The sequence below is a fragment of the Canis lupus genome, chromosome 36, assembly GCF_003254725.2.
Source record: "Canis lupus dingo isolate Sandy chromosome 36, ASM325472v2, whole genome shotgun sequence".
NCBI lineage: Eukaryota > Metazoa > Chordata > Mammalia > Carnivora > Canidae > Canis > Canis lupus.
In genome coordinates, this window is record NC_064278.1 from 15,009,864 (window position 1) to 15,033,782 (window position 23,919).

Consider the following 23,919-nt stretch of genomic DNA (forward strand, 5'->3'; position numbering starts at 1 on the left):
TATAGGGCAGCCCTGGTGGCTCAGCAGTTTAGCACTGCTTTCAGTCCCCAGGGCGTGATCCTGGAGACCCGGGATGGAGTTCCACGTTGGGATCCCTGCATGGAGCCTGCTTCTGTCTCTGGCGCGCGCTCTCTCTCTCTCTCTCTCTGTCTCTCATGAATAAATAAATAAAATATTTAAAAAAAACCAAATAAACAAAATTATACTAGAGAATTTGGCAAAATAAATTATCCATGGCCAATAGAGTTTAGAGAGCCCTCTTTGGATTTCTAATAAAGAATGTAACGTCCGGCAGCCACCCATCCAAAACAACCCATGACAAATCTCTGCCTGATTCAGGTTTCTAAGTTTTCATCATCAATAGCATTAGTAGCAATGCTTGTTATTCTGTTAATGGCTGCCTTAGATTTCTGCTTGGTGTAAAAGAATACCTTATATTTGTAAAATATTTTATAATTTTTAGGTTATTTCACATACGTTTTCTTATTTGATCTTTTAGAAGAATCCTTTGTGTTAGATGTAACAGGTATCATTATCCCCAATTTGAGAATAAGAAAATTGAGGCTCAGAGTGAGGGGATCTGCTTGAGGTCATACAATTAGGGAAAGGCATAATTGGGATGGAAAATAGGTTTTCTGACTCCTAATCCAGTACATCTTTACTTCTACTTTATTCACGCGTTATATAAAGACAAAAGCTGTCTGAAAACTACGATAGATAAAATACGTTAGAATTATATTAAAATTCAGGTCCTTAGCACTGAGCCCTAGATAATAATATTATTAGTCAACTTCTTTTTCCATTTGGCAAACATGGTTTTCTTGCCAGGTTTCCAGGCTTCAAGGTAAGATAAGGGACTAAAACCTTTTTATGTTTACACTGATGCTCTATTATAGATAACACATGCCGATTTTTTTTCTCCATAAAATGAAGCACCATTTTAAGAAAGAAATCACCTGAAATAGTTTGGAAATATAATAGGAAGATATTTTGGGTTTAGTTTTTGATATTTTCTTTTTTTTTCAAGATTTATTTATTTATTTGAAAGAGTATGCACATACGTTGGGGGAGGGGCAGGGAGAGGGAGAAAGAATCTCAAGCAGACTCCCCTCTGAGCTTGGAGCTGGATATGGGGTTTTGTCTCAGGACCCTGAGGTCATGACCTGAACCAAAACCAAGAATTGGATGTTTAACCGACTGCACCACCCAGGTGCCTCTTGGTATTTTCTTTTGATTCCAGTTTTGTAGCAATACAGATAGGAATGTTCTTTAGCAGAAAAAAAATTCAAATGATTTAGATAGAGTGGTAAGTGCTCCCACACAGTTATTGGCAAACTTCAGTGTGTCAGCTGAATCTGACCTGCCTCTTGTTATATGACCTGTGAAAGAAGAATGGTTTCTACATTTTTAGATGATTGGGGAAAAAAGATCAAAATTTTCAAAAGTGAAAATTATATGCATCTATAAATAAATTTTTATGGAGACACAGCTACTCTCATTTGTTTCTGTGTTGTCCATGACTGCTTTTTTGCTCTCCATTGGTAGATTTGAGTAGTTATGATAGAGACAATAAGGCTTTCAAAGCCTATTGACCATCTGAGCCTTTATGGAAAAAGTTTGCCAGTTTCTGGTCTAGCATCCTCCTCTGTTCTCTGCTGAATTACAATACCCTTTTCTTATAGGTGTCTCAGCTCAACTCACCAGTACACGTCTACGGAGAAACACATCTGTTGGTACCCCGTTCTGGATGGCTCCTGAGGTAGGCAGAAGGCATTTATTATGTTTGTTGAGTGTGTTGGCACTATTCCTTTTTATGGGAAAGTCATATGCTTCACAGAATTTTCAGAACTGTAAGTTCTGTTTTTGGGGAGTGATAATGAGACACATAATCTCAGAAAAGCAGGGTTAAGTCATAGCTAGCCTATAGGTTACCTTCATGCAATTAGAAAAAGGTATTGCTTCCAGAAAATGCAGCCCTCTCTGGAGACAGGTCATGGCTTGGCAAGTTCACCCAGCCTTTGTGTAAATTAGAAAAGGTCACCTTCCCTGCATAAGTGCAGCTCAGTGACACATGCTTGGTAATGAGAAAGATTTAAGCTCCAAGCGGAGTACAGCACTATATGCAGAGGTGCTGGTTGTTTTTTGTTACCAGGTAGATAGCAGCTTCTCTTGTGTACTTTTTTGGATCTCTAGTAAAACCTGGGATTTGGTTCTAATTTAGTTTTGGCATCTCACCCTCTGTGAGATGATGTATGTAGTAGTTTGGGGAATTTTCCAGCCAGATAAGACTTACCCTGAAACACTGGTACAGCTTTGCTTACCTAGTCAGCATTTAATTCCACAGTACTAAGGCCTGTGCCCTGAGCAGATCTCTGGATTTAAGGAAATGGATGCTTTTAATAAGAGGACTCAGGCAGTCAACCCCCTAGAGGCCCTACCTTCATTCTGTCCCCATGGCTGTTCTTCTATGAGACTGTGCAGGTGGTCTCCTAGCAAAGTAATCAGTTCACACCAACTGATGAAAGTTTGTCTGTGGTCCTCTTTCATACTTGGGTAATGGATAGGCCCATTTTGGGTAATGGATTGGCCCATTTTGGAGAAAAAGAAAAGCCCTGCAGACTCCAGTGTTTATGCAAATGTTAAATGTTTATTTAAGATTCTAAAAACATTAAACTAGATATAAACTCCTTGTGCCTTATATTTATAGAACTATAAAACTAAAAGGAAAAAATTTGTTATGAAAAAGCAACAAACCCGGTATCATTCAAATAAACACTTTTAACTTAATGAGACAAATGACACTATTTTATGAAACTCAGTTGTCCTTTGTAGTATGACTGTATTTTAGAGCATGACAGCATGTATTATTTTAAGTTACTTTGTTATACTTACTACTATGTACCATGTGGTGACCCAGTTCTCCCACCACTTGACTTTATTTCAGCTAGTGTGATCTTTGTTCAAACAGCATCCCTTTGGTCTCTAACTGGTACATTTCTGTTGGCTTATGCCTATTTAATAACTAAACATAAATAGGGGTACTGAAATTGTGAGGCAAATGGTCATCCAGATGATTTGGAATATGTTATCACTGTTCCTCCCATTTTATTGCTAATAAAATTATCATTGCTACAAAAATGTAAACATTTTCATAGGGACTTTGTGAATCCCACTTTGAGAAACCCTGTAGGACAGAATCAAAACTTCTTTGGATGGTGAACAAAGAGCATTTCATGTTTCAGCTTCTCTCTCCCTATCCAGCCTCATCGCAGGTTACTGTTCTCCAATTTACTTGTGCTTAAGCCTCAAGAGTAGTGAACAAACAACAAGTTTACGCCAAATCCATGTTGATAGAACATTCCTTTAAATCCTTTCATGCATTTTATCTTCTTGAGTAGCCCTCAGAACACTGAAACATGCCTCCTCAATCTTCAAGTCTCAGCTCAAATGCATCTCTCTCTTATAGGAAACCTTCCCTAATCCCTGGATGACACTGAAGCTCCTATCCCTAAATTTCTGTTGCAGCCTTTACAGCGTCCATTAGCATACTGCGATCATCCCATTGTAATTGTCAGCAGGGTCTAGGGATGTCCAGCTCTCATCATAGTGCTTGATACAGAATAAGCTCAATAAGCATTTGTTGGATAATTGAATCCATTAGTAAAAAGAAGCCAAAGGAGAAGATGAATTTTGAGGGTAGTTTGAGGAGGCTTTGGTATTAACAAATTTCTCTGTAGATTTTGATCTATCTGTTATTAAAGCATAACTTGATACAGAATAAGCTCAATAAGCATTTGTTGGATAATTGAATCCATTAGTAAAAAGAAGCCAAAGGAGAAGATGAATTTTGAGGGTAGTTTGAGGAGGCTTTGGTATTAACAAATTTCTCTGTAGATTTTGATCTATCTGTTATTAAAGCATAACTGAAGGGTGACATAACACAGAGATGGTGTTGTTCTAACTCACAGGAAGCTGGTGTTCCCAGAATCACAATGTAAATAAGAGAAGACTGCTCTTGGCTTTCTACATTTCTCAAGAGGTGTTTGTGACTTCAGTTTCAGCCAGGTTGAATAAAAATATGTGGAATGTTTCTGTAAGGGGCAGTTTAGTGGTCTGTGGTGAGCCTCGGATTGTCTGGAACCAGTTGTGTTCTCAGCAGGGAAAAGCCAGCATGGCATTCTACTGCTGTAGTGGTTAAGTTGAAGTAGGCAGATGGCAGTGTGGAGACTTGGACAGTGCCTTTTGGCAGCAAGTGCCTGATTGCTCATGCATGCCTCAAAGATTCTCTCAGGATGTGTGCTTGTGCCCGGTATGCTCTGGGTCCTAGCCTGCAGTTCTTGGGACTCAAGCCTACACAATCCTTATGTTTTTTTATGTGTTTTTTTTTTTTTTTTAAGATTTTTATTTATTCATGAGAGACACACAGAGAGAGGCAGAGACACACAGGCAGAGGGAGGAGAAGCAGGCTCCATGCAAGGAGCCCCATGTGGGACTCAATCCGGGAAATCTGGGATCACACCCTGAGCCAAAGGCAGCTGCTCAACCACTGAGACACCTACGCATCCCTCATGTTTTTATTTTCTAAATGGAGAATTACTTTTTCCAAAAATGCTTCTTTTTGCATCATAATTCTCCATAAGAATGTCCACAGGAATAATCTTCCATGCAACAGTTTGATTCCACAAACGTTTATACTCTCCCTGGTGAGCAAAGCTTTGGGTCAAAGAGCAGTTCTTGAAAGTAGATAATCAGCAGTGGTTCAGATGAACATTGTCTTCATATAACAGCCTGTACAATATATTGATTTTAATATGCTTTCACTTCTCTAGTGTGAATAAGTGGTGTTGAGATTAAATATGACAACAATGCATGCAGAGCCAGTACCAGTGGAATGAAATCATTGCAAGTGACCAGCACTTTTATTTTGAAAATACAGCTGAAATATCCTTGATTCTATCTAATTTTGAGAAATGGAACCAAATGATTCTTTTCCCAATTTTATTTCCATTTTTATTTCACTAGCTTGAATAGCTTCAATAGGCTATACTCCAAACCAGGTAGGTAATAGAATGTGACCATACCACAATCACATGTTGATGAGCAGTCCAGATGCACAGTTCACTGGGGCAGCTCAAAGCTGCAGCATAAATTGACTCTAGGATTGTCATCCCTCTTCACTTATTCCCTCTCACTGCCCGATTTGGATACTACTAAAGTTGAACAATACTGGGTAAAAGTATCAACTCAGCAATATAAAATAAGAAAAATTCTAGGGGTGCCCATTATGTGATAGTACTTCATACTATGACTCAGAGAAGATAAGAGGGAAAGAAAAACACTCCACATAGAAAACTGTATTTAACAGATTACCTTAAGCAAAGTGACTTAATAGGAAATTAAGTTTCTTGAGTAAGGACAGAGGTTGGTGGTTGCAGTTTGTTGGTTCAACAGCTACGTGAAGCCATCAATAATCCAGGCTGTGACCACTGCAACCTGCATGGCTTCTCTGAGGGACTAACTTGGGGGCAATTGTGACAACCTTGCCTGTGAATATCTGAGGGGCAGTAGTGGCTCCAGCATCCCAGTAACCACCAGGGAAAGTACCCCTGGTACAAACAGACATCCCCCTTTACTTCCATGAGGCTGATCCTGTGTTAAGATTCTCTTCCTGTTCTGGGGTTAGAGGCTGTCTTCTCTGTGTTAGTTTTCTAGGACTGTCATAACAAAGTAGTACAAACTGTGACTTAAAACAACAGAAATTCATTATCTCCCAGTTCTGGAGGCTAGAAGTCCGAAATCAGGGTGTCAGCAGGATTTTGCTCCCTCTGGAGCCTCCAAGATCCTTTCTTGCTTCTTCCTAGTGTCTGGTGGTTTGTTGGTATTCTATGGTCTGTGGCTGCATGTCTCCAGGATCTTTCTTTGTAATCACAAGGCACTTTCCTGTGTCTCTGCCCTGACATGGCCATCATCTCATAAGGACACCAGTCCTTGGTGTACTAAGCATGACAGATTGCCTTCCCACATGGGTATTCAGCAATTCAGCACCTTCAGAATTTTTCTGTCCTACCTGATCTCTAGCCAAGTGTTAATTATCTCCTGAGATGTTTGACTCAGGTTACCTCTCTCAACCCTCTGATTACTTTGAGCCTCTGGTCTCCCTGCCTCTTACTTTAGCCTGTATCTTAGACATACATATATGTATTTTTAGCACGGTCTTCCTATTAGCCATGTTTATTGTCTCTTTTCTCCTTTAATGTCTCCTGATAGCCAATTTCTTATAATAAATAATATGTGTAATAGTATCACACATTTGCTTAGAATTTTTACAAATATATTTTTTTAAATGCTCACACCTATCTGTGAGGATGCCAGGCTAAGTGCCCAGGGACTCTTAAGTGGATAAGTGGATAACTGTGACTAGAATCTAAATGTTGTGACCCACTGAACTAGAAGATTTCCAGTACAGCTTATGTCAGTGATTGGTATTGCTCAGCTAGTATTTGCATTACATGCATGCCTGGTAACATCCTGGTCTATAGCAAAAAGGGATACAAGTCTACTTTATGTGTATTTATGGTGATGGTGGGGGGTTTGGGAAATGGATCCTTCATCTTCCTTTCCCACAATCACATATAGCAAAGAATTAAACGCTGTTTGTAAATGACTAAAACTCAGGAATAAGGACAGAAGTGTCAATATTTTTATTTGGGACATTTGTAGACTGTTAGAATAATGCCTTATAGTTAAGTGATATGCATGGGTGTGGCCAGCCTGATTGGTAAAACATTGAAATACTTCCATTCTGGATGGTAAGTGGCTGGCATCCAGGGCCCCTGGAGTGCTCCAGAGGTGCCTGTCTCTTTCCTTCTGACACCCTAGATCTCCTAATGGTTTGATCACTACGGGTAATATCTGGCAAGCAGGGGACCTCAAGGACCAGCTTCAGTGCCATGAGCCAGCTGAGTGTCACATAGTTTGAATACTGCACCGGCTAAGCAAATGTATGGTGGGAAGGAGACTTCCACTTGTTGAGGATCCGTTAATGTATCAGGAACCAGGTTAAGGGATACTTAACACATTGTCATTTTAACAGCTCTCTATACTAGATGCTATTTTCTCCATTTTACCACTGAAGAAAGTGAGGCTCAAAGAAGTGTATAGGAGAAGTCATGCCCAAATCCACATACCTAGAAAGTACTGGAACTGTTTGGCTTTTCAGAGAGCATGGGGATGCAAGTCCCATTTGACAGATGAAGAAACTAAGACAGGCAGAGGCTATTCTCTGTGCTAGTTGAGAGCAGTCTTGGTCCCAGAATTCAGGCTTCCCAGCCCACCAGCCCCATACTCTTTCACTTTAGTGTGTTCACAAAGGGTGTTCAGTATGCAAAATGTGTGCTGAGACAGCTCAGACAACAGAGACACGCAGAGATGTAGTGGAAGAATGCTCTGAAGTTGAAGCATGAGACACATCACTTTAAAAGACATACACGAAGGACCTATCACCTGTAATTTATAGTTGACTGCACTTTGCAGTCCTACAGTGAGAGAAGCAGCCCATATATTAAGGATCCAATTTACATGGCATCTTCCTAAAACAGCTAAAGAAAGGTCTGTTTCTGTATTCGAAAGCAGACTTGTGGATAAAGTAAACATTTGCTTCTTTTTAGAAAAAAATTTTTTTTTGTTTTTACTTCCATCTGCTCGTTGTTGCAAACAAGAGCTAATCAGCTGAGCAGAGAAACAGATGTGCTGTGACGGCTCCAAAACTGGGTCTCTCTCTGCCTGGAAAAGGGTCGTTGACAGGGGATGGTTGCCATAACAACAAGCTTACACCAATGCAGAAGTATCACAGGCTTTTTACACCACTCTTGCCTTCATTAATTATGCCTTTCCTAGCTAAATGATACAATAAATGCTATTTCCTTTGGCAGTGCCAGGACTAGAGATGACAAATGAGATATTTTGTGTTGAAGGGCTCAGAAAGCCACAAAATGCCACAGAACTGAAATATTATTGTCATTATTACCATTTTGTTTCCTAAGCTCTAGCCAATGGATTTGGTCTCCAAATAAGAGTTAACATTTATTGAATGCTTACTATGTGCCAGGTACTAAGTGTATTATGTTTTCTTTTTTTTAAGAAATGACTTTTCAGGGCAACCTGGGTGGCTCAGCGGTTTAGCGCTGCCTTCAGCCCGGGGCCTGCCTGATCCTGGGGACTTGGGATCGAGTCCCATGTTGGGCTCCCTGCATGGAGCCTGCTTCTCCCTCTGCCTGTGTCTCTGCCTCTCTCTCTCTTTCTGTGTGTCTCTCATGAATAAATCTTAAAAAAAAAAAATGACTTTTCATTTTTTATTTATTTTTAATTGAAGTAAGTTGACACACAATGTTAGCTTAAATTCAGGAGTACAGTATAGTAATTTGATAACTCTATATGTTATGTTATGCTCACCATAAGGGTAGCTACCATCTGTTACCATACAATGTTATTAAAATACCATTGACTTTATCCTCTTTGCTGTGCCTTTCATCTACATGACTTATTCATTACATTGCTAAAAGCCTGTACCTCCCACTCCCCTACACCCACTTTGCTCATTGCCCCACCTCTCTCCCTTCTGGCAACTACCAGTTTGTTGTCTGTATTTATGGTTTCATTTCTGCTTTGTTCTTTTGTTTTGTGTTTTAGATCTATGAATAAGTGAAATCGTATGGTATTTATCTTTCTTTGACTTATTTTACTTAGCATAATACCCTCTGGGTCCATCTGTGTTGTCACAGATGACAAGTCTTATTCTTTTTTATGGCTGTGTGATACTCCATTGTGTATAAATACTACATCTTTATCTGTTCACCTACTGGTGGACACTTGTGTTGCTTCAAATCTTGGCTATTGTAAATAATGCTGCAGTAAACATAGGGGTGCAGATATCTTTTGACATTAAGTGCTTTTTATGAATTAATTCATTTATAATCCTGACAATAACTCCTTCAAGTCAATGCTATTTACTAGTCCAATGTTTCAGATAAAGTAAGTCCTAGAAAGTACTGTTCTTGTCCTTGGACAAGGTATTATGATGTTACCAGGATTTGAACCCAGCTATTTAGCTTCAAAATTCTTGCTCTTAACTACTATACTAGAGCAAACTGTGACTACCAGTGTACCAGGTAAGATATAAATTTTTTCAGTTTTAAAAATATTTTAGATAAGAATTATCCTTTCTAATATGTTCAGGAAAATGTAATAATTCAACATGACACTAGAAGTCAATGTAATTAGTGCCCAAGGGAAGGATCTGAAAAAATAAAATGACAGAGTTCTTCAGAACAGAATTTAGGATATTTGGATTTTAGTTTTAGCTCTCCACTCATTTTTAGAAAGTGGTTGTGGTTCCATTATTTTAATATGGCTTCAGTTTGGGTAGGAAAGTTAACACAAATTTTAGAGTCAGACCTGGGAGCAAATCTGAGATACCTGCCTACCCATCTAACTGTGGACGTCAGGCAAGTTACTGAATATTTGTGATTAGTAAGATAGGGAGAAGTTAAAAGAGGTAGAATGAGAAGGAAAAAAAAAAAAAAACAGCTTCAAAGGACACAATTAAATGACATCCTGAACATGTTTTGTGTAGTCCCTAGCATAGTAAGTACTTTAAAAAATATTGCCTGAACTTCACTCCTTCCTAACTTGTTCTCATCTGTAAGAAGAGATTGGCTTGTGTGGTTTCTGCCTCCAAGCTACTCCCTATTTTTCAGAGAATATTTATAGTTTCTAGGGAGAAAAGCCTTTTCTAGCTTGCATATTCCATTGCTCTGGTATTCCTCTGATAATAAAGGCTGGATCTCTCCCAGCTCTCAGTAAGTGTGATATGATGAAAAAAGGTGAGAACATTAGAATCCATTTTTACCTGTTTTAAATGGCTGGGGCCTATTGGGATTCCATGTACCAGTCATATCATTGTAAGGGATGCAGGTTCTGTTTGCTCAAAAGATTCAAGTGAAGGGTTTAGAACCCAGATCAATGGCCAGAAGACCTATGTGTCTTCCCCCAGGACATTTATTCCTGAGATTCTGTAACCATTTGCCTTCCCTGATTCCCTCCAGACTCCTATGTCAGCTTCTAAGAGACAGAAGGAGTCCCTTCCTTCTTGTTTTGGGCTGACCCTGCCCACATCCCCACAGTGGTTCTGCCTTGAATGGCTCTGAAGCACAACCCAGGTACTTGGGGTCTTGTGGGTGAAGGGCCCAGGGCAAGGGTGAAATGACTTGAGTGCAGCTCTAGCCTTTAACCTCCCCTCAGGGACCTCTCAGCTGGAGCTTTGCAGGGAAGTTGAGTCATGTGTCATATGTTAATGCAGAGGTGGGGGGCTGGCCCTGGAGGTAGTGGTGACTTGTCATCTCCTCCTAGTGGATCTAAATATAGAACTCTATCTGAGGGCTTCAGCTCCCACATGTGCAGAAGCATGTGAGGCCAGGAGCAGAGGCCTCATATCCTCTCTACCCCCACCTTCCCCCACTCAGTGCTGAGCAAGAAGTATCAAAATAATGGCTCCTGTGAACATTTGGAGCTTTCCAGGCTGTCTTCCCACTCCTCTCGGGTGGTGAGAAGGGCCAAACTGTTCTCTCATAAGTACTTGCTGAAGGAATTTCAGACCTGGCTTTGGCTCTTCCTGAGCTTTGAGACCTAGATTACCTGGTAGCTTCTTTCCATCAATGCCTCCATCTGCCCTGCCCAGGGCCTAGGGGCTCAGCCCCATGAAAGGGAATTCATGCCTAGACCAAACCCTGCATTTGGTCTGATGGTCCCTGAGCTGGAGGAGAAAGCAAAGGGAGGAGGGTATTCAGCCTTAGGAATGGGATCCCAGAGGAGCCTTGGATGGGGGTGAGGCAGGAACAGGCAGTGCCTGGGGAGACTAGTATTTGTGGTGCCCTATTACGTCCCGGTTTTTTTCCACACCTTCTTTAGTTTTAGAAGGTTAAAAGAAATCACTTTTTGGTAGGAATGTATGACATTCCCAAGGGCATCCTGTTTTACATGGTGACATCAGCCTATTAGAGGACAGAATCCAGAGACTACTTGCAAATAAAGGGCTATGCCTATGTTGAATTGTTCAGATATTCTGTTTGATTTGCTTCCCCTCCTATTTTTCAGATGTATTATGGAGGAGTAAAAGTTTTTTTCTCCTCCATTAGCTTCTTATTGTGGGCTCATGCTTCAGTTCTATTACCTACTAACTGTGTGACTTTGGAGAAGTTTTTTTTTAACCTTTCTGAATCTTTCCTTACTGGGATAATAAAACCTGATCTAACAAGCTGTAAAATGAACTGAATTGTAGAACTGCTACTCATTCTTTTCCTTGAGTGTACTCTGGTAGAGATGGAGCACTAGTTGGCAAAGAAAGGGAAGGGGCAGCAAGGAAGTGAAAGGTGGCAGTAAATCCACCTGCTTAAGTGAAAGGTGTGCTTACATACTCCCAGTATGGAAATTACTGTGGCTGTGGCTTATGGTATATGAGATCTTTTTGATGATGACCCAGCATTCCCTGTTTAATAAGAATTCCCAAGAGATTCCTCACTCAGGAGGTGATGGGGAAACCATGGAGCTTGCTCCTGGTATGGCCACAAACCAGCTTTGTAATTCTGGACAAGTCACCTCCACACCCCCACCCACCAACTCTGGGACTTCATTTTCCAAGGGGGAATGAATCCAAAGGTCCCTTCGAGCATCCATCTCTGGTGTGGGGAAGCTGCTGCAGCAGGGGAGGGCAGTGGGGTTACCCTGGGTTTCCAAGCAAATTTGCTCCTTTTGAGCCTTTTTTCTTTTTTTTAAATAAACAACAGACATTTATTTCTCATAGTTCTAGAGGCCATAAGTCCAAGATCAGTGTGTCAGCAGATTCAGTGTCTGGTGGGGCCTGCTAGCCTCCTGGTTCATAGACATCATCTTCTCACTGCATCCTCACATAGATTCAGAATGTTTTGAGTACTAAAGACACATACAGAAATTTGGGCACACTAATTTACCTTTCACAGAGGAGTTCTGTGAATACTGATCCTGAGTTCAAATATGGGGCTTATCACATAAATAAGAATAAGTGACACATTCTTGGGGCTTTGGGGAATTTAAGTACAAAAATCAGTGTTGTATGCTGGCCTCAAACCCAAAACCAGTCCCCCTCTAACCTCCACTACCATTGTGGGAATTGGTATGGTTCAAAACAAGGGTTCATTAATTTGAACCTTGTTTTATTTCTCCAAAGGCATAAGTTGAATGTTAGCAATCCTGAGAAAAGTCTTATAGAACATTGTATTTTAGTTGGAAACCTTCCTGAATTTCATAAGGCTAGTATAATTTAAACTATATCTGGCCATTTCTCAGTATACAAAATATAGATTCAATTCTAGCTTTGAGTTTTATGAAAGAACCAAAAAAAAAAAAAAAACCCCAAAAAACTCCAAAACAAAACACCTCAACTCCATCATTTTAGTTCTTCTAGTCCACCTCCCCTTTGCAAAAAAAAAAAACAAAACAAAAACAAAAAAACAAACAGGCAAATCTCATATATATATCCTCTCTTGAAGTTATATTTCATCCAAGGGAAGAGACTTCATTTGTTTATTCAGTATCTCAGCTTGTAACACTTTATGATGTTTGTATGTAAAACTGATGAATAATATTTGCTATTAGAGTATTTATAACTGAAACGTCCAATTCCAGAGAAGTTCTATTTTAAAAATCTTTAAGATCAATAATATATATCAATTATGCTGCATAAAACGCATAAGCAAAACTAGGAATCCTATTTGCCTGCCTATACCTTTCAACATCTTATTTGCCAGTGTGTTGACTACATTTTTGGGCTCAAGGTCAGCCAGGGATTAATAGCTTTAGGTCTATTTGCCTTGCCGATTTTAAAGCTGAATTTAGCTCTTGAAATAACAGCATTTTGCCTGCGTACTTGAGTGAAATTTTAATATTGAGCTTTGGTTATAATTTTGGATCACATGATCAATTCTAGTAAGGTGAGAAATCAGAACATGTAAGGCAAACCTAACTGCAGTTTTAAGATATTTTAAAATGTTAGTGGGAAGATGAGATAGTCTGAATAACATTTATTGTTTTTTAAGTTTGGTAAGTTATTTTTTATAAGTATAAAAAACATTTTTCCTTGTTAGATGGTGCTCCTATAATACTACTTGCATGAAAGTATTGATTAAAATCACATTATTAAAAGAGTTTTCAGCCTACCAGCTCTTTGATATATAACTTGATAAATGGTTTAAGTTAAATATCTTGTTGGAGAAATCTAGGTTTTCTGAATGCAGGAGCTCATGTGTTACTGTCTTTTATCCCCTTTATATCTAATCTAATACAGGTGTTCTTTTCAGATAATAAAGACCTCGAGATGAGGAGAGACTGCTTTGTCCCCTCAGGTTCCTATAGCCCAAGTCTTTTTGCAAGAGATAGAAAGTGGATCTTACTTCTATCTTCAGAGCTTTATCAGCAAGCCCTACTCGTGTTCTAGGCTGAAATGAAACTATAATCATGGAGCACTTCAAGGGATTGTGATAGCTTGAGAAAGTGAAAGTATTACCTGTAGCCTTGTGCTTACAATAGAAAGGAATATTGTTGGGAAGGGAATTTCTTTAATTCTTCTTGTATTAATCTCATGGGAACCTAGTTTTATGACTGAGACACTATCTTTAACCTTCTAATTTGTTGATGAAGAATCTCAACGGCCAGCAAATACTCTGGATGAATGAAATGATGAATGAAATAAATCCTTGAAAATTTAGGCAAACTTTTCAATACTTATTTACATTTTCAAGACAAAAAACCAGATATTTGCTTTTTGTTATAGAAATAATTCATGCTCCCTCTAGACACTTTAGAAAATGCAAAAAGGGTTAAAGTAAATGAGATAGATATTACCCATACATCAGTGACCCAGTGATGTCTACAACTAACTTTTGATGCCATAGAAAAAGCTGGATAACCAGCATTTTCACAAGCAATATGTCAGACAAGGCCCAGGGAAAGGGGTTGCTAGGTTTGCATGGGAAGAGGTACAGGGAGATTAATTTGCTAAAGTAATCTAGTAAGGGGATAGCAAAACCAAAATGAAAATGCCTGGCTCTGGGATTTTCTTTTATCAGCCAGAAGTACAAACCTTTTCTACAATCCAAGAGGTACTAACAGTTGTTTTTCTTTGCCATTCCCTTGGTAACTGAGGAAAAGGTCAGCCATCCTCAACAAAAATCAGCTGACCACTCCCAAGGGTAGATGAGGAAATGATATATATCAAAGCAGTTGTATTATCAAGTTGTGGATTTAGTTTTACCCCCTTAACTCCTTCAGGAAAGGGGAGAAGGTGCTCCCTCTGTGGGGTGGGAAGGAATGACAGGGCAGATTGAGAGAGTCTGGAACTTTGTTAGCCCGAAGAAAGCAAAGAGAACTACCCTAACAAGGAAGATTGACTCTGCTCCAAAGACCAGTAGAACTAAACTGTTAGTGAAAACTTATTTCTTGTTCTCATGCCCTTCCAGAAAGAAAAGTTTTTGATAGCCAAGGTGGTAATGACTGACATTTGGGAGGCTCAGGCCCACCTCCTGGTAAAATAGCTATTGCCATTGGGCAGTATGTCTGCTAACGCATAGATATCGCTAGTAATCCAAGCATTAGTGCTTTTCTTCTTCCTAAAATAAGCACCAGTGTAGTTAAGTGTACCAGAAAAGCTGTAAGTTCCCATTTCAAGGTATGAACCCAGACATGCTCCATTAACCAGCATCCAAACAATTGCTCTGTCACTGAAGCTCATCTTCCCTAACAGAGGCATTATCACAGCACCAGCACATCTTTTCATAGACCTAAAACCTTTTACAAAATATTGGCAATAAAATCTCTAAGGTGCCAGCCTTCTGGTTCACATTCCACAATAACCTGTTTACTCTAGCCAATTTGCATGGAGAGGTTAGCCTCTCTGAGATCAACACTAAGCTTACTTGGAAACTGTAAAGCCATAAGAGAATAAGAGCTGGAAGGGATAGCAGAGATCATTCATTCCCATCTTTTCATTTTATAGATGTAGAAAGTGAGAGCCCTATAACTAGAAGTCTCAGCTCAGAGTTTTTTTTTGTTTGTTTTTTGTTTTGTTTTTTTTTTTCAGCTCAGAGTTTTCAAGGGACTTTCCCAAAGGCACTCAGCTGGTAAATAATGTAATTCAGACTTTCTGATTCCAATCTGAAGAGTTTTCAACACAGCTTCTTTGAAGTGTGCCACAAATTGTTGTGAACAGGAAGGGAAGAAAGATAAATAATCCTTACCCTGGGTTACTTACGTTTACTTCAGGGGTCAGTTTGATGATATCATCAAGGCTCTGGCCCCTTTAAAACATTTTTAAATGGGGATCCCTGGGTGGCTCAGTGGTTTGGTGCCTGCCTTTGGCCCAGGGTGCAATCCTGGAGTCCCAGGATCGAATCCCATGTCGGGCTCCCAGCATGGAGCCTGCTTCTCCCTCTGCCTGTGTCTCTACCTTTCTTTTTCTCTCTATCATAAGTAAATAAATAAATCTTAAAAAAAAAGATAAAACATTTTTAAAAATGATGAGGTTAATAGTAGATTAACACCAAGTGGATAAAACTATTAAAACTCAGAAATAATATAAATACTCAGTGATATGCCAGAGACTTGAGGATTGTTAAAAGTGGCTCTGCAGAAGTATGTAAGGATTTATATAACCCTGAAACTCCTTGAGATTCAGATAATATTTTAATCTTGGAGCCATTAGGGCACTAGCAACTACTGCACTAGGACTCTGTCTCTATTTTGATTCATCTAAGGTTATGCTCTTAGCCTTTGCCAGGTACACTAAACATTTTGTAACTGTCCATATACATGTCTCATGGGACACTCTAGAAGGCACATTCTCTTCACATCAACCTCCCAACATGCAGTAGGACTTTGAAATCAACTCTGGAGAATCCATTCTTTATAAAATTAGCAGGTTTTCTATTCACAACACTGGATTAAAATAGATACACAAATCTGTTAAAATTCATGGTAACCTGATATCTGCTTCTGGTACTTACAACTGTGTTTTAAAACTACAAATTTTGACTAGTTGTGTTGGCATTTGACAATGGGAAGATTACAACGTATAGAGTTCTGAAATGTAAGATATACTTACTAGTCACTGAAAACATGTATTTTATTGTTACCCTTTAGCATATATTCTGCTTCTGATCTTAATAGAATTTTGCTTTTATTGCATTTACATGTGAAAAAAAAGTGAGTTCCCAAGAACACAAGTGATTTTTCTGTATCTGGAGAGGGGTTGAACTTGTTATACTGTTTGCCAAACTGACTTCTCTTCCTGATATCCCCAATGGCACCATCATTCTTCTGATCACCCAGGATCAAAATGTCTTCCTGGGTGCATTCCTTTCCCTAACCTCCCATATTAAATCCCTCTCCAAGGACGCCTGGGTGGCTTAGTGGTTGAGTGTCTGCATTCAGCTTGGGTTGCGATCCCGGGGTCCTGGGATTGAGTCCTGCAACAGGCTCCCCTCAGGAAGCCTGCTTCTTCCTCTGCCTTTCTCTTTGTCTCTCATAAATAAAAATTTTTTTTTTTTAAATCCCTCTCTGTATTAAGTCCTGCAGGTTTTCCCTTGAGCTCCCTCTTACACCTATTCTATCCTCGCTGTTCCACTGTGACCCACATCATTTAGACTCCTATGACTGAAGCAGACTCCAGGTCAAGGAGCATGTCTCCTTGTGGTGGTCGAGGTATGAGAGAATGAGGTGTTGGGGGTCCTGGCCCTGAGTCCATACCATCTCAATCTGTCTCTGTCCACTCCTTCAATATGACTTACAGAACCTGGGAAACTTGGTCTCAGCGCAATATACTTATTTGCCATTGTCAGGCTCCTTTTCTTAGTAGAATATTGGAACATCTGATTCAGAGAGCACTTTGAAAGGTTGCCTTCTCCTTGAGGCAAGGGAACTAAAGACCAGCGGACTATCTAAGCATTCTTAACTCAGCTTTATTTTGCCTAGAAATAAGAATGCTGTGCTAGGGAGAATGAGATGACTTTTTCTCATTAAAAAATAGTTGTAGATTTTGGTGTTAGTGATAAGGAACTAGATCCAGGATGTGTTGACCTTAGTCATGATGCATCTATGAATCCCATCACGCATGTAGCCCACATAAAGGTCTTTTACTTCTGTGAAGGATTGGTCCTACCAGAGACTGCTTCTGAGGATATGGGAGTTTAAGTGATAAAAATCTCAAGAAACCTGGTTAATTTATCCAAAATATGAGTGCAGAAGCTAATAATTATTTTTTTTTTAATTTTTAGAAGCTAATAATTCAACCATTCTTTGGACTTAACCTTTATTGTGTAGAACACTTACCATATTATAGTAATTTGTTTACTTGTCTCTTCTCTGCCTGGGTTCAAATTCTGACCCTGACAATGACTAGCTGTGAGTAAGCTGTTTAACTGTGCTATCCCTAGTTTCCACATCTTTGCAAAGTGATGATAGCACCTACCTCACAGAATGATTGTGAAGATTAAATTCAGTGTGGATTTAACTTTCCCTAGTACCATGCTGACTCATGGGTACTCAATAATTGTGAATTATTTTAGTAGGAAATTTTTCTGTAAACTTCTTTGGAAAGCCAAGCTTTTAAAGAATTTCTTTATTGTATTACAAGAGAAATTTTGGGAAGAGAATTTTCCCAAAAGACACATTTCTATTAATCAGATAGAACTGAAGATAATGTCTGTCTGTAAAGAGAAGTTGAAACCACATAAATGTTTTGAATATTTTATGACTGCATTTATGAAACGTTAGGATATCTCCATTCCCGCATTTGGATGGGTTCTTGGAATTGCCTTCTGTGTCCCATCCACAATGGCTAGAAGCTGATTTGAATTTTCTCCCAGAAGGTGTGGACCTGGGGCACTAGATACTTTTTGTTGTCTTGTTTCGCCTGGCATGGTCTCCCTCCAAGTATCCCAAGCATTTGGAGCTCATATCCTTTATTGTACAATGTGTACATGCTAGTACACATTGTATTAGGACACTTAGAGTTGACATGGTTTGTCATTTACTTATTATAGGTTCACTTTAAATTGTAATTGGCCTTAGCTTTTGTTGGGGAAGGACAGAGTCTTATTTTTCTTTCCCTCATAGGAACATGTAAGAATGGTGAGCTATTTGCTGATTGATAGGTCTAAAATTATGTTTGTTCCACATGTTTAGAAAAGTCATTTCTGAAAGGGAAGGTGTTGAATAGCCTTCTCTGGCAATAAATAGTGGTGTTTCTCACCTGATTGGGGCATGAAAGTGAGGTTTTGGGGCGCTTATGAAATAACTTCTGCTTCTAAAGTTGGAATTATTTGAACTTTAATTTGAATGCACATTTGAAAATCACGCATTTGGGCACCTGGATGGCTTAGGGTTGAGCATCTACCTTTGGCTCAGTTTGTGATCCTGGGGTCCTGGGATCAAATCCCACATTAGGCTCCCGGCAGGAAGCTTGCTTTTCCCTCTGCCTCTCTCTGTGTGTCTCTTATGAATAAATTAAATCTTTTTTTTTTTTTTAAAGAAAGAAAATCATGTATTAAAAGTATGGCAGGATATTATGTCAGGCTAGTCTGTTCAGAGGATGGAGCTTGTATCAGACCAGGGATGCAGGTACATGAAAGAATGTACTTCAGTTCTTCCCTGAAGAAAAGGTGGAGGACAATTATAGTAGCAAGAGCACCAGCTCTCAGGCAAGATGGTAGGCATATTTGGCATTGCAAGTCCAATTAAGTGGGTCTGGCAAAGAGCAGGTATATAATAGTTTTCTGTCACTGCCATTATAATATTGCACACGTGAGGCTTAAAACAACACACATTTATTCTCTAGGTCAGTCGGTATGAGACTTACCTGGCTAAAAGGAACTTCTCCATCTGGAAGTCTCATAGGCATCTCAGACTTAACCATCTCTTAAATGGACATGCCTTTTAATCTAAAGCTGCTTCTCCTTCTGTCTTCCCCATCTCACCATATACCAGTTCCATTCTGGAATTGCTCATGTCAAAAACTGTCAACTCGTTTTCAATTCCTCTTTCTCATAAGCCCCAGTCAGCAAATCTAGTTGGCTCTACCTTCAAGATTATATAATCAGTCTGATTATTTCTTACTGTCTTAGTTTGGATTCTTGTAGGAGCATTTTAAGTGGTTTTGCTTCTTCTACTCATGTCCCATTTTAATGTATCCTCAGCATAGCAGCCAGAATGATCTTGCTAACATGTAGGCCAAATCTGTCACTCTGCTCTTATAGCCAGTTGGCCCATTTTACTCAGAGTCAAAGCCAAGTACCTTCTGGTGGCTGGACAGGGCAGGCAGGCTCTTCACTCTGTCCCCTCAGTGCTCTTCACTGTTGTCATTTGCCTACCTCATAGGCTGTGTGGAGCAGTACATCATCAGACCTTCACAGTGTCCTACCTGCCTATAGCCAAGGGTCATCCTTGGTTGAGGAGGCAAATTTTAGGTCAAATAGGGAGGGACACCTGGTTCTTCGACATTCTCTGGTTCACCTCCGCCTTCTTCCAACCCCACGTGACAGCCACGAGTCTCAGTGGAGGGGTTTTTTCTGTCTATCAAAAAGTTGATAGAGATTTCCCCACAGGGTTCCATGTTCCCCAGATCCAGGGACAAGCCCAGGGGCATTTTCTGGTTCTGCTGCTCTTGTACACAGTAAGGCCAATAACTGAAGGGGTAGCTGCTACTAAAATACAAACCAGTTGTTGGAGTTTGAGGAGGGGCAAGTGTTCTTAGAAAAAAGGGATGGGAGGGAGTGGTTCCTATTTTATGTTTAGCGCATCAGTCTTCCAAACATCTTTCTGCTCAATTGGCCACACTCCTGGGGATTTTGTGCAGGAAACAAGCATCTTTGCAAACTGTTCCTTGCTGTTGAATTCAGCTGCTGGTAATGAAGTGAAGGATGCAGACAAAGCCTTTCCGTAAGAAATGTCAGAGCAGGCTGAGTGAGGTATCCACTCTTGTGCCTCTACCTGCATTGTGCTTGGTACCTAGAGGGTTCAATGGATGTTTGTTGTACTGAAATGACACATTTTTAAAAAGTTAATGAGCATACTAGATGATAAGTCAGTCACACAAATAAGGTCAAGATAATACATACCTTATTTTCCCCGGGATTCACTCTCAGTGTAACCAAAGGAAATAAGAGGGGGCTAAGATCATGCAAGGGCCTTTTAGGACATCCCAGGTACCAGTTGGGGTTGATGTGTTTTGCTTTTGTCTGATAGGTCATTGCTTGTGAGCAGCAGTATGACTCTTCCTATGACGCTCGCTGTGACGTCTGGTCCTTGGGGATCACAGCTATTGAACTGGGGGACGGAGACCCTCCCCTCTTTGACATGCATCCTGTGAAAACGCTTTTTAAGATTCCAAGGTAGGACACAAGATGGCGCTCTTGGCTCATTAGTTCTTTGTGAGAGGGCTGCTTAAGAGGGATAATAAATAGTTTGTAAACAATTTCTGGCCAAACCTGAGAAAGCCTAATTGTAAAATGTATTTCTTTTGGGGAAAAGCTGGGTGGGGTGGTGGAGGAAGAAAGAGGATGGATATTCCCAAAAGATAGCACATCCCAAGAAATAAAAGGACTGTGTCGTAACCATTGCATTTATTTTCAGTACTCTGATTTTTCTGAGATACTTGTTCACTATGCTTTGCAGGACTAAACATGCGATTTTGGATTAAGTAATCTGTCTAAATACTAGTGTTTTCTTTTTAATTGTATAATCACATCTGATCATTGTTTGAATCTTTCTCGAGTATTCAAGAAAATTTGAGGATAAAAAACATGTATTATATTTTCATATCCACTTGAGAGCACTAAAAAATGTCAGAAAAGTGAATCAGTTTATAAGACCTTGTCTCCATCCCCTGATTTCCATCTCAATGGGACATTGTGCTGAAAGAGGTCTGTTTGGAGGGTATTTAAATACCAGTATATTTTCTATTGTATGTATTCATTAGGGGTTTGTACAAGAGGTTTGGTGGTTTGTCTTGCAGCAGAATCAGGCTGCTGTTTGGCTGCTTAAGCCTCTAGTTACAGAAAACGAAGCAATCAGGGAGTTCTGTCCTGGCCAGGTTGCAGATTAAGAGATTTGTACCCTCCACATTTCTCTTTCAAAGGAAGACTCTGGGCAGGCTGAGCCGGAGCTGGAGCCTGAGCTGTTTAACTACTTTAACAATGCAAGTGTTAACCTTTCGTTATCTGCACAATCACACAGCCTTTAAAAATTTCTTCTGATTGCAATTTGCATTTCTGATTAGGTCTATTTATATGCAGATGAGGCTCTGTGGCATTCATCATCATAATATTATCGTTTTATACCTAATCCAGATGTGAATAACCACCCACCATTATTCCAAAAATGATTCTCACCCAAGTCTGGGTTGGTCTTTTTGCCTTTGCCAAAGTACAAAAACAAGTCCAGGCAATTAGAAGAATAGATGACAAAAGCAACTGACTTAAAATTAATAGTATGGTGATCATTCAAAATGACGTAAGAATGCAGGACCGGGACGCCTGGGTGGCTCAGTTGGTTGGTGTCTGCCTTCCGCTTGGATCATGAACCTGGTTCCTGGGATCAAACCCTGCATAGGTCTCTCTCTGCTTGGCAGGGAGCCTGCTTCTTCCTCTTCCTCTGCCTGCCATTCCACCTGCTTATGTGCGCTCTCTCTCTGTCAAATAAATGAATGAATGAATGAATGAATGAATAGAATAGAATAGAATAGAATAGAATAGAATAGAATAGAATAGAATGCAGGACCAAGAACAGTATTGTATGCAGTAACATGTCAGAAAATGAGAAATGGAATTTGGGATGATTTGTGTGTATGCTTTAATATTTTACAAATCATTTACTTGTCATCATTTATTTACTGTGACCAAATAATTTCCCAAAGAACAGAATTAAGGTGTGGCTTCTAATTAGCAAGATATATGTACTTTTGATAAGAGATCATCTACATGGGTGTACTTTTCTATGTTTTTAAAGTATGTGTTTGTGTACAGACCACCTGTTCAGAAATTTCATAAGGTAGTAAATATGAAGCAGCTTAGGAGGTGTGTGTGTGTGTGTGTGTGTGTGTGTGTGTGTGTTTAAATAGAATCTTTATCTCCTGTGACTCCTCTGAGCTTCTGTGCCCAGCCAAATCTCTGATCTCTAGTAATCTCTACACCTCACTTCTTCCATTTTGGGAGAAGCTTCTAGAGCTGAAGTACAAATAACCAAACCCTCCCACTGCCTCCCTCAGGACAGAGTGAACCCCAGGAACAGGACAATTGCTAGAAAAGGATCTTAGGGGCAACAAGGATTCTTATCCTAAGATAGGTTGAAACTTTCTTTTTCTCCTAATGTAACCTCCTGCCCTTTTACCATTTCTTGGTCTTGCACAAGTGATGAATCAGATTGAATTAGGTAATGTCAATAATAATCAGTCATCAGATCCTCAGTGTGATTATATGTGCTGAACACTTGAGTTGTCCCAGCCTTAACAGCCAACTTGACATTCCTAGGCAGAAAGAATGGAGGTAAAAAAAACAAAACAAAACAAAAAAGGTAGCATAATTGCATATACTACACAGCTTTTTATACTCATCAAGTTATTTGCTTAAAAATTACCCTGTCAGAATCATGCAGTTCTCTTATGAAGTATTATGGATTGACCAAGCATGTATGTACACGTGTATACTATTTTAATTTTGAGTGCTAAAAATGTACATTTCCTCAGAAAAGCTCTTTGTTAGAGATTAGAGAAATTAAGCATTTATATATTTTAAATAGGCACTCAGATTATTTACCTGTGTGTTTCATGGGGTTCTTTCTCTTACTCTCCTTCTCTCAGCATTTCTCTTCTGAGAAAGAAAAGAAATTGACAAGTAATGACAAAAATCCTTTGAATCCGTTTATTTTTTTCCTATTTGGTTATGAGTGCTTTTGGTGTTCTAGAATTCCCTTCAGTTGGACAATGAGGCCCAATCCCAGAGTATTCTGGGATTCTGAACACTGAATGTGGCTTCCTCCTTTGGCTTTCCTTACTTACTTCTTGCTTACAGTCTCCTTTACTGGAAACAAATTGAGTAAATTACCAAAATAAGGGAAGAAAAGAAAACTTTTACTGAGTTAGGGAAGATGTGACTTTCACAGGTTACAAAGGACTTAGGAGTTAATGAAGTGCTTGTTACATGTGAGGTGAAAGCCTCAGATGTCAACAAAGCAGATAATTCTATAGGTTCCCTGGACGCTATCAGGAAATATGAAGCAAGACCTGCCTGGATGTGGTTGACTTGCCTGCACACAGATCTCCTTGCTCTTTCTCTCTCTGCTTCCATTTCTTTTGGAGCACCTTCTTTCTTTTGACCTTCACATTAGAAGATGACACATGGAGTAATCGTGACCTGTCTTTGAAATACTGCGTGACTCACAGTCTTTCCTACATCACAAACACATACAAATTATCTGCTGACTGTGACAGCATCCACTATTTGCTGAACCTGTCAGTATGTGTCATCTTGTCTAACGCCTTTGCTCCAAAAAAAGTCACCCTTCTCTGACAGTCGCTGCTCTGTTGGCTGCTATTTTTTTCTAGGAGTTAGAAGAAAAGAATGAAAACCATTTCTTTGGGCATCTGTGGATTTGACAACGTCTCTCTGGTGACTCTCTCCTGAGGACTCCTTTAAAATTTCAGAGACTTAGAAGGATCTTGCAGATGACCTGGATATATTTTCCACTTAAAAGGACATCTGTTTCATAGATGTAATTATAACAAGCCATAGAGTTAGAAGAAATACACAATTATGTTGTCTCTTGGCAACCAGATATCTTTCC

At 39.6% G+C, this 23,919-nt stretch overlaps 1 protein-coding gene and 1 long non-coding RNA gene across 17 annotated transcripts in view; one reads left to right on the top strand and one right to left on the bottom strand.

Annotated features, from left to right (window-relative positions):
- The window catches only part of MYO3B (myosin IIIB), a 427,138-nt gene that overhangs the window by 33,052 nt on the left and 370,167 nt on the right, over nucleotides 1-23,919 (top strand). For all 14 annotated transcript variants that reach the window (XR_003141433.3, XR_003141434.3, XR_003141436.3 and 11 more), the window contains 2 exons: nucleotides 1,683-1,759; nucleotides 20,326-20,471. Coding sequence is in view for 10 of the 14 variants with exons in the window: in XM_025460118.3 (XP_025315903.1) it covers nucleotides 1,683-1,759; nucleotides 20,326-20,471 (223 nt within the window). In the remaining 4 variants the exon portion in view is untranslated. The remainder of the gene's footprint in view (nucleotides 1-1,682; nucleotides 1,760-20,325; nucleotides 20,472-23,919) is intronic.
- Nucleotides 18,893-22,952, bottom strand: LOC112668074 (uncharacterized). 3 transcript variants are annotated; one of them, XR_003141439.3, is made up of 4 exons: nucleotides 22,893-22,952; nucleotides 22,468-22,603; nucleotides 21,471-21,769; nucleotides 18,893-20,088 (listed from the first exon to the last, which is right to left on the bottom strand). It is a non-coding gene; the product is annotated as an uncharacterized LOC112668074 (long non-coding RNA). The 3 variants fall into 3 exon arrangements; XR_003141438.3 differs by having other exon boundaries at nucleotides 18,893-20,116; XR_003141437.3 differs by having other exon boundaries at nucleotides 18,893-20,116; nucleotides 20,199-21,769.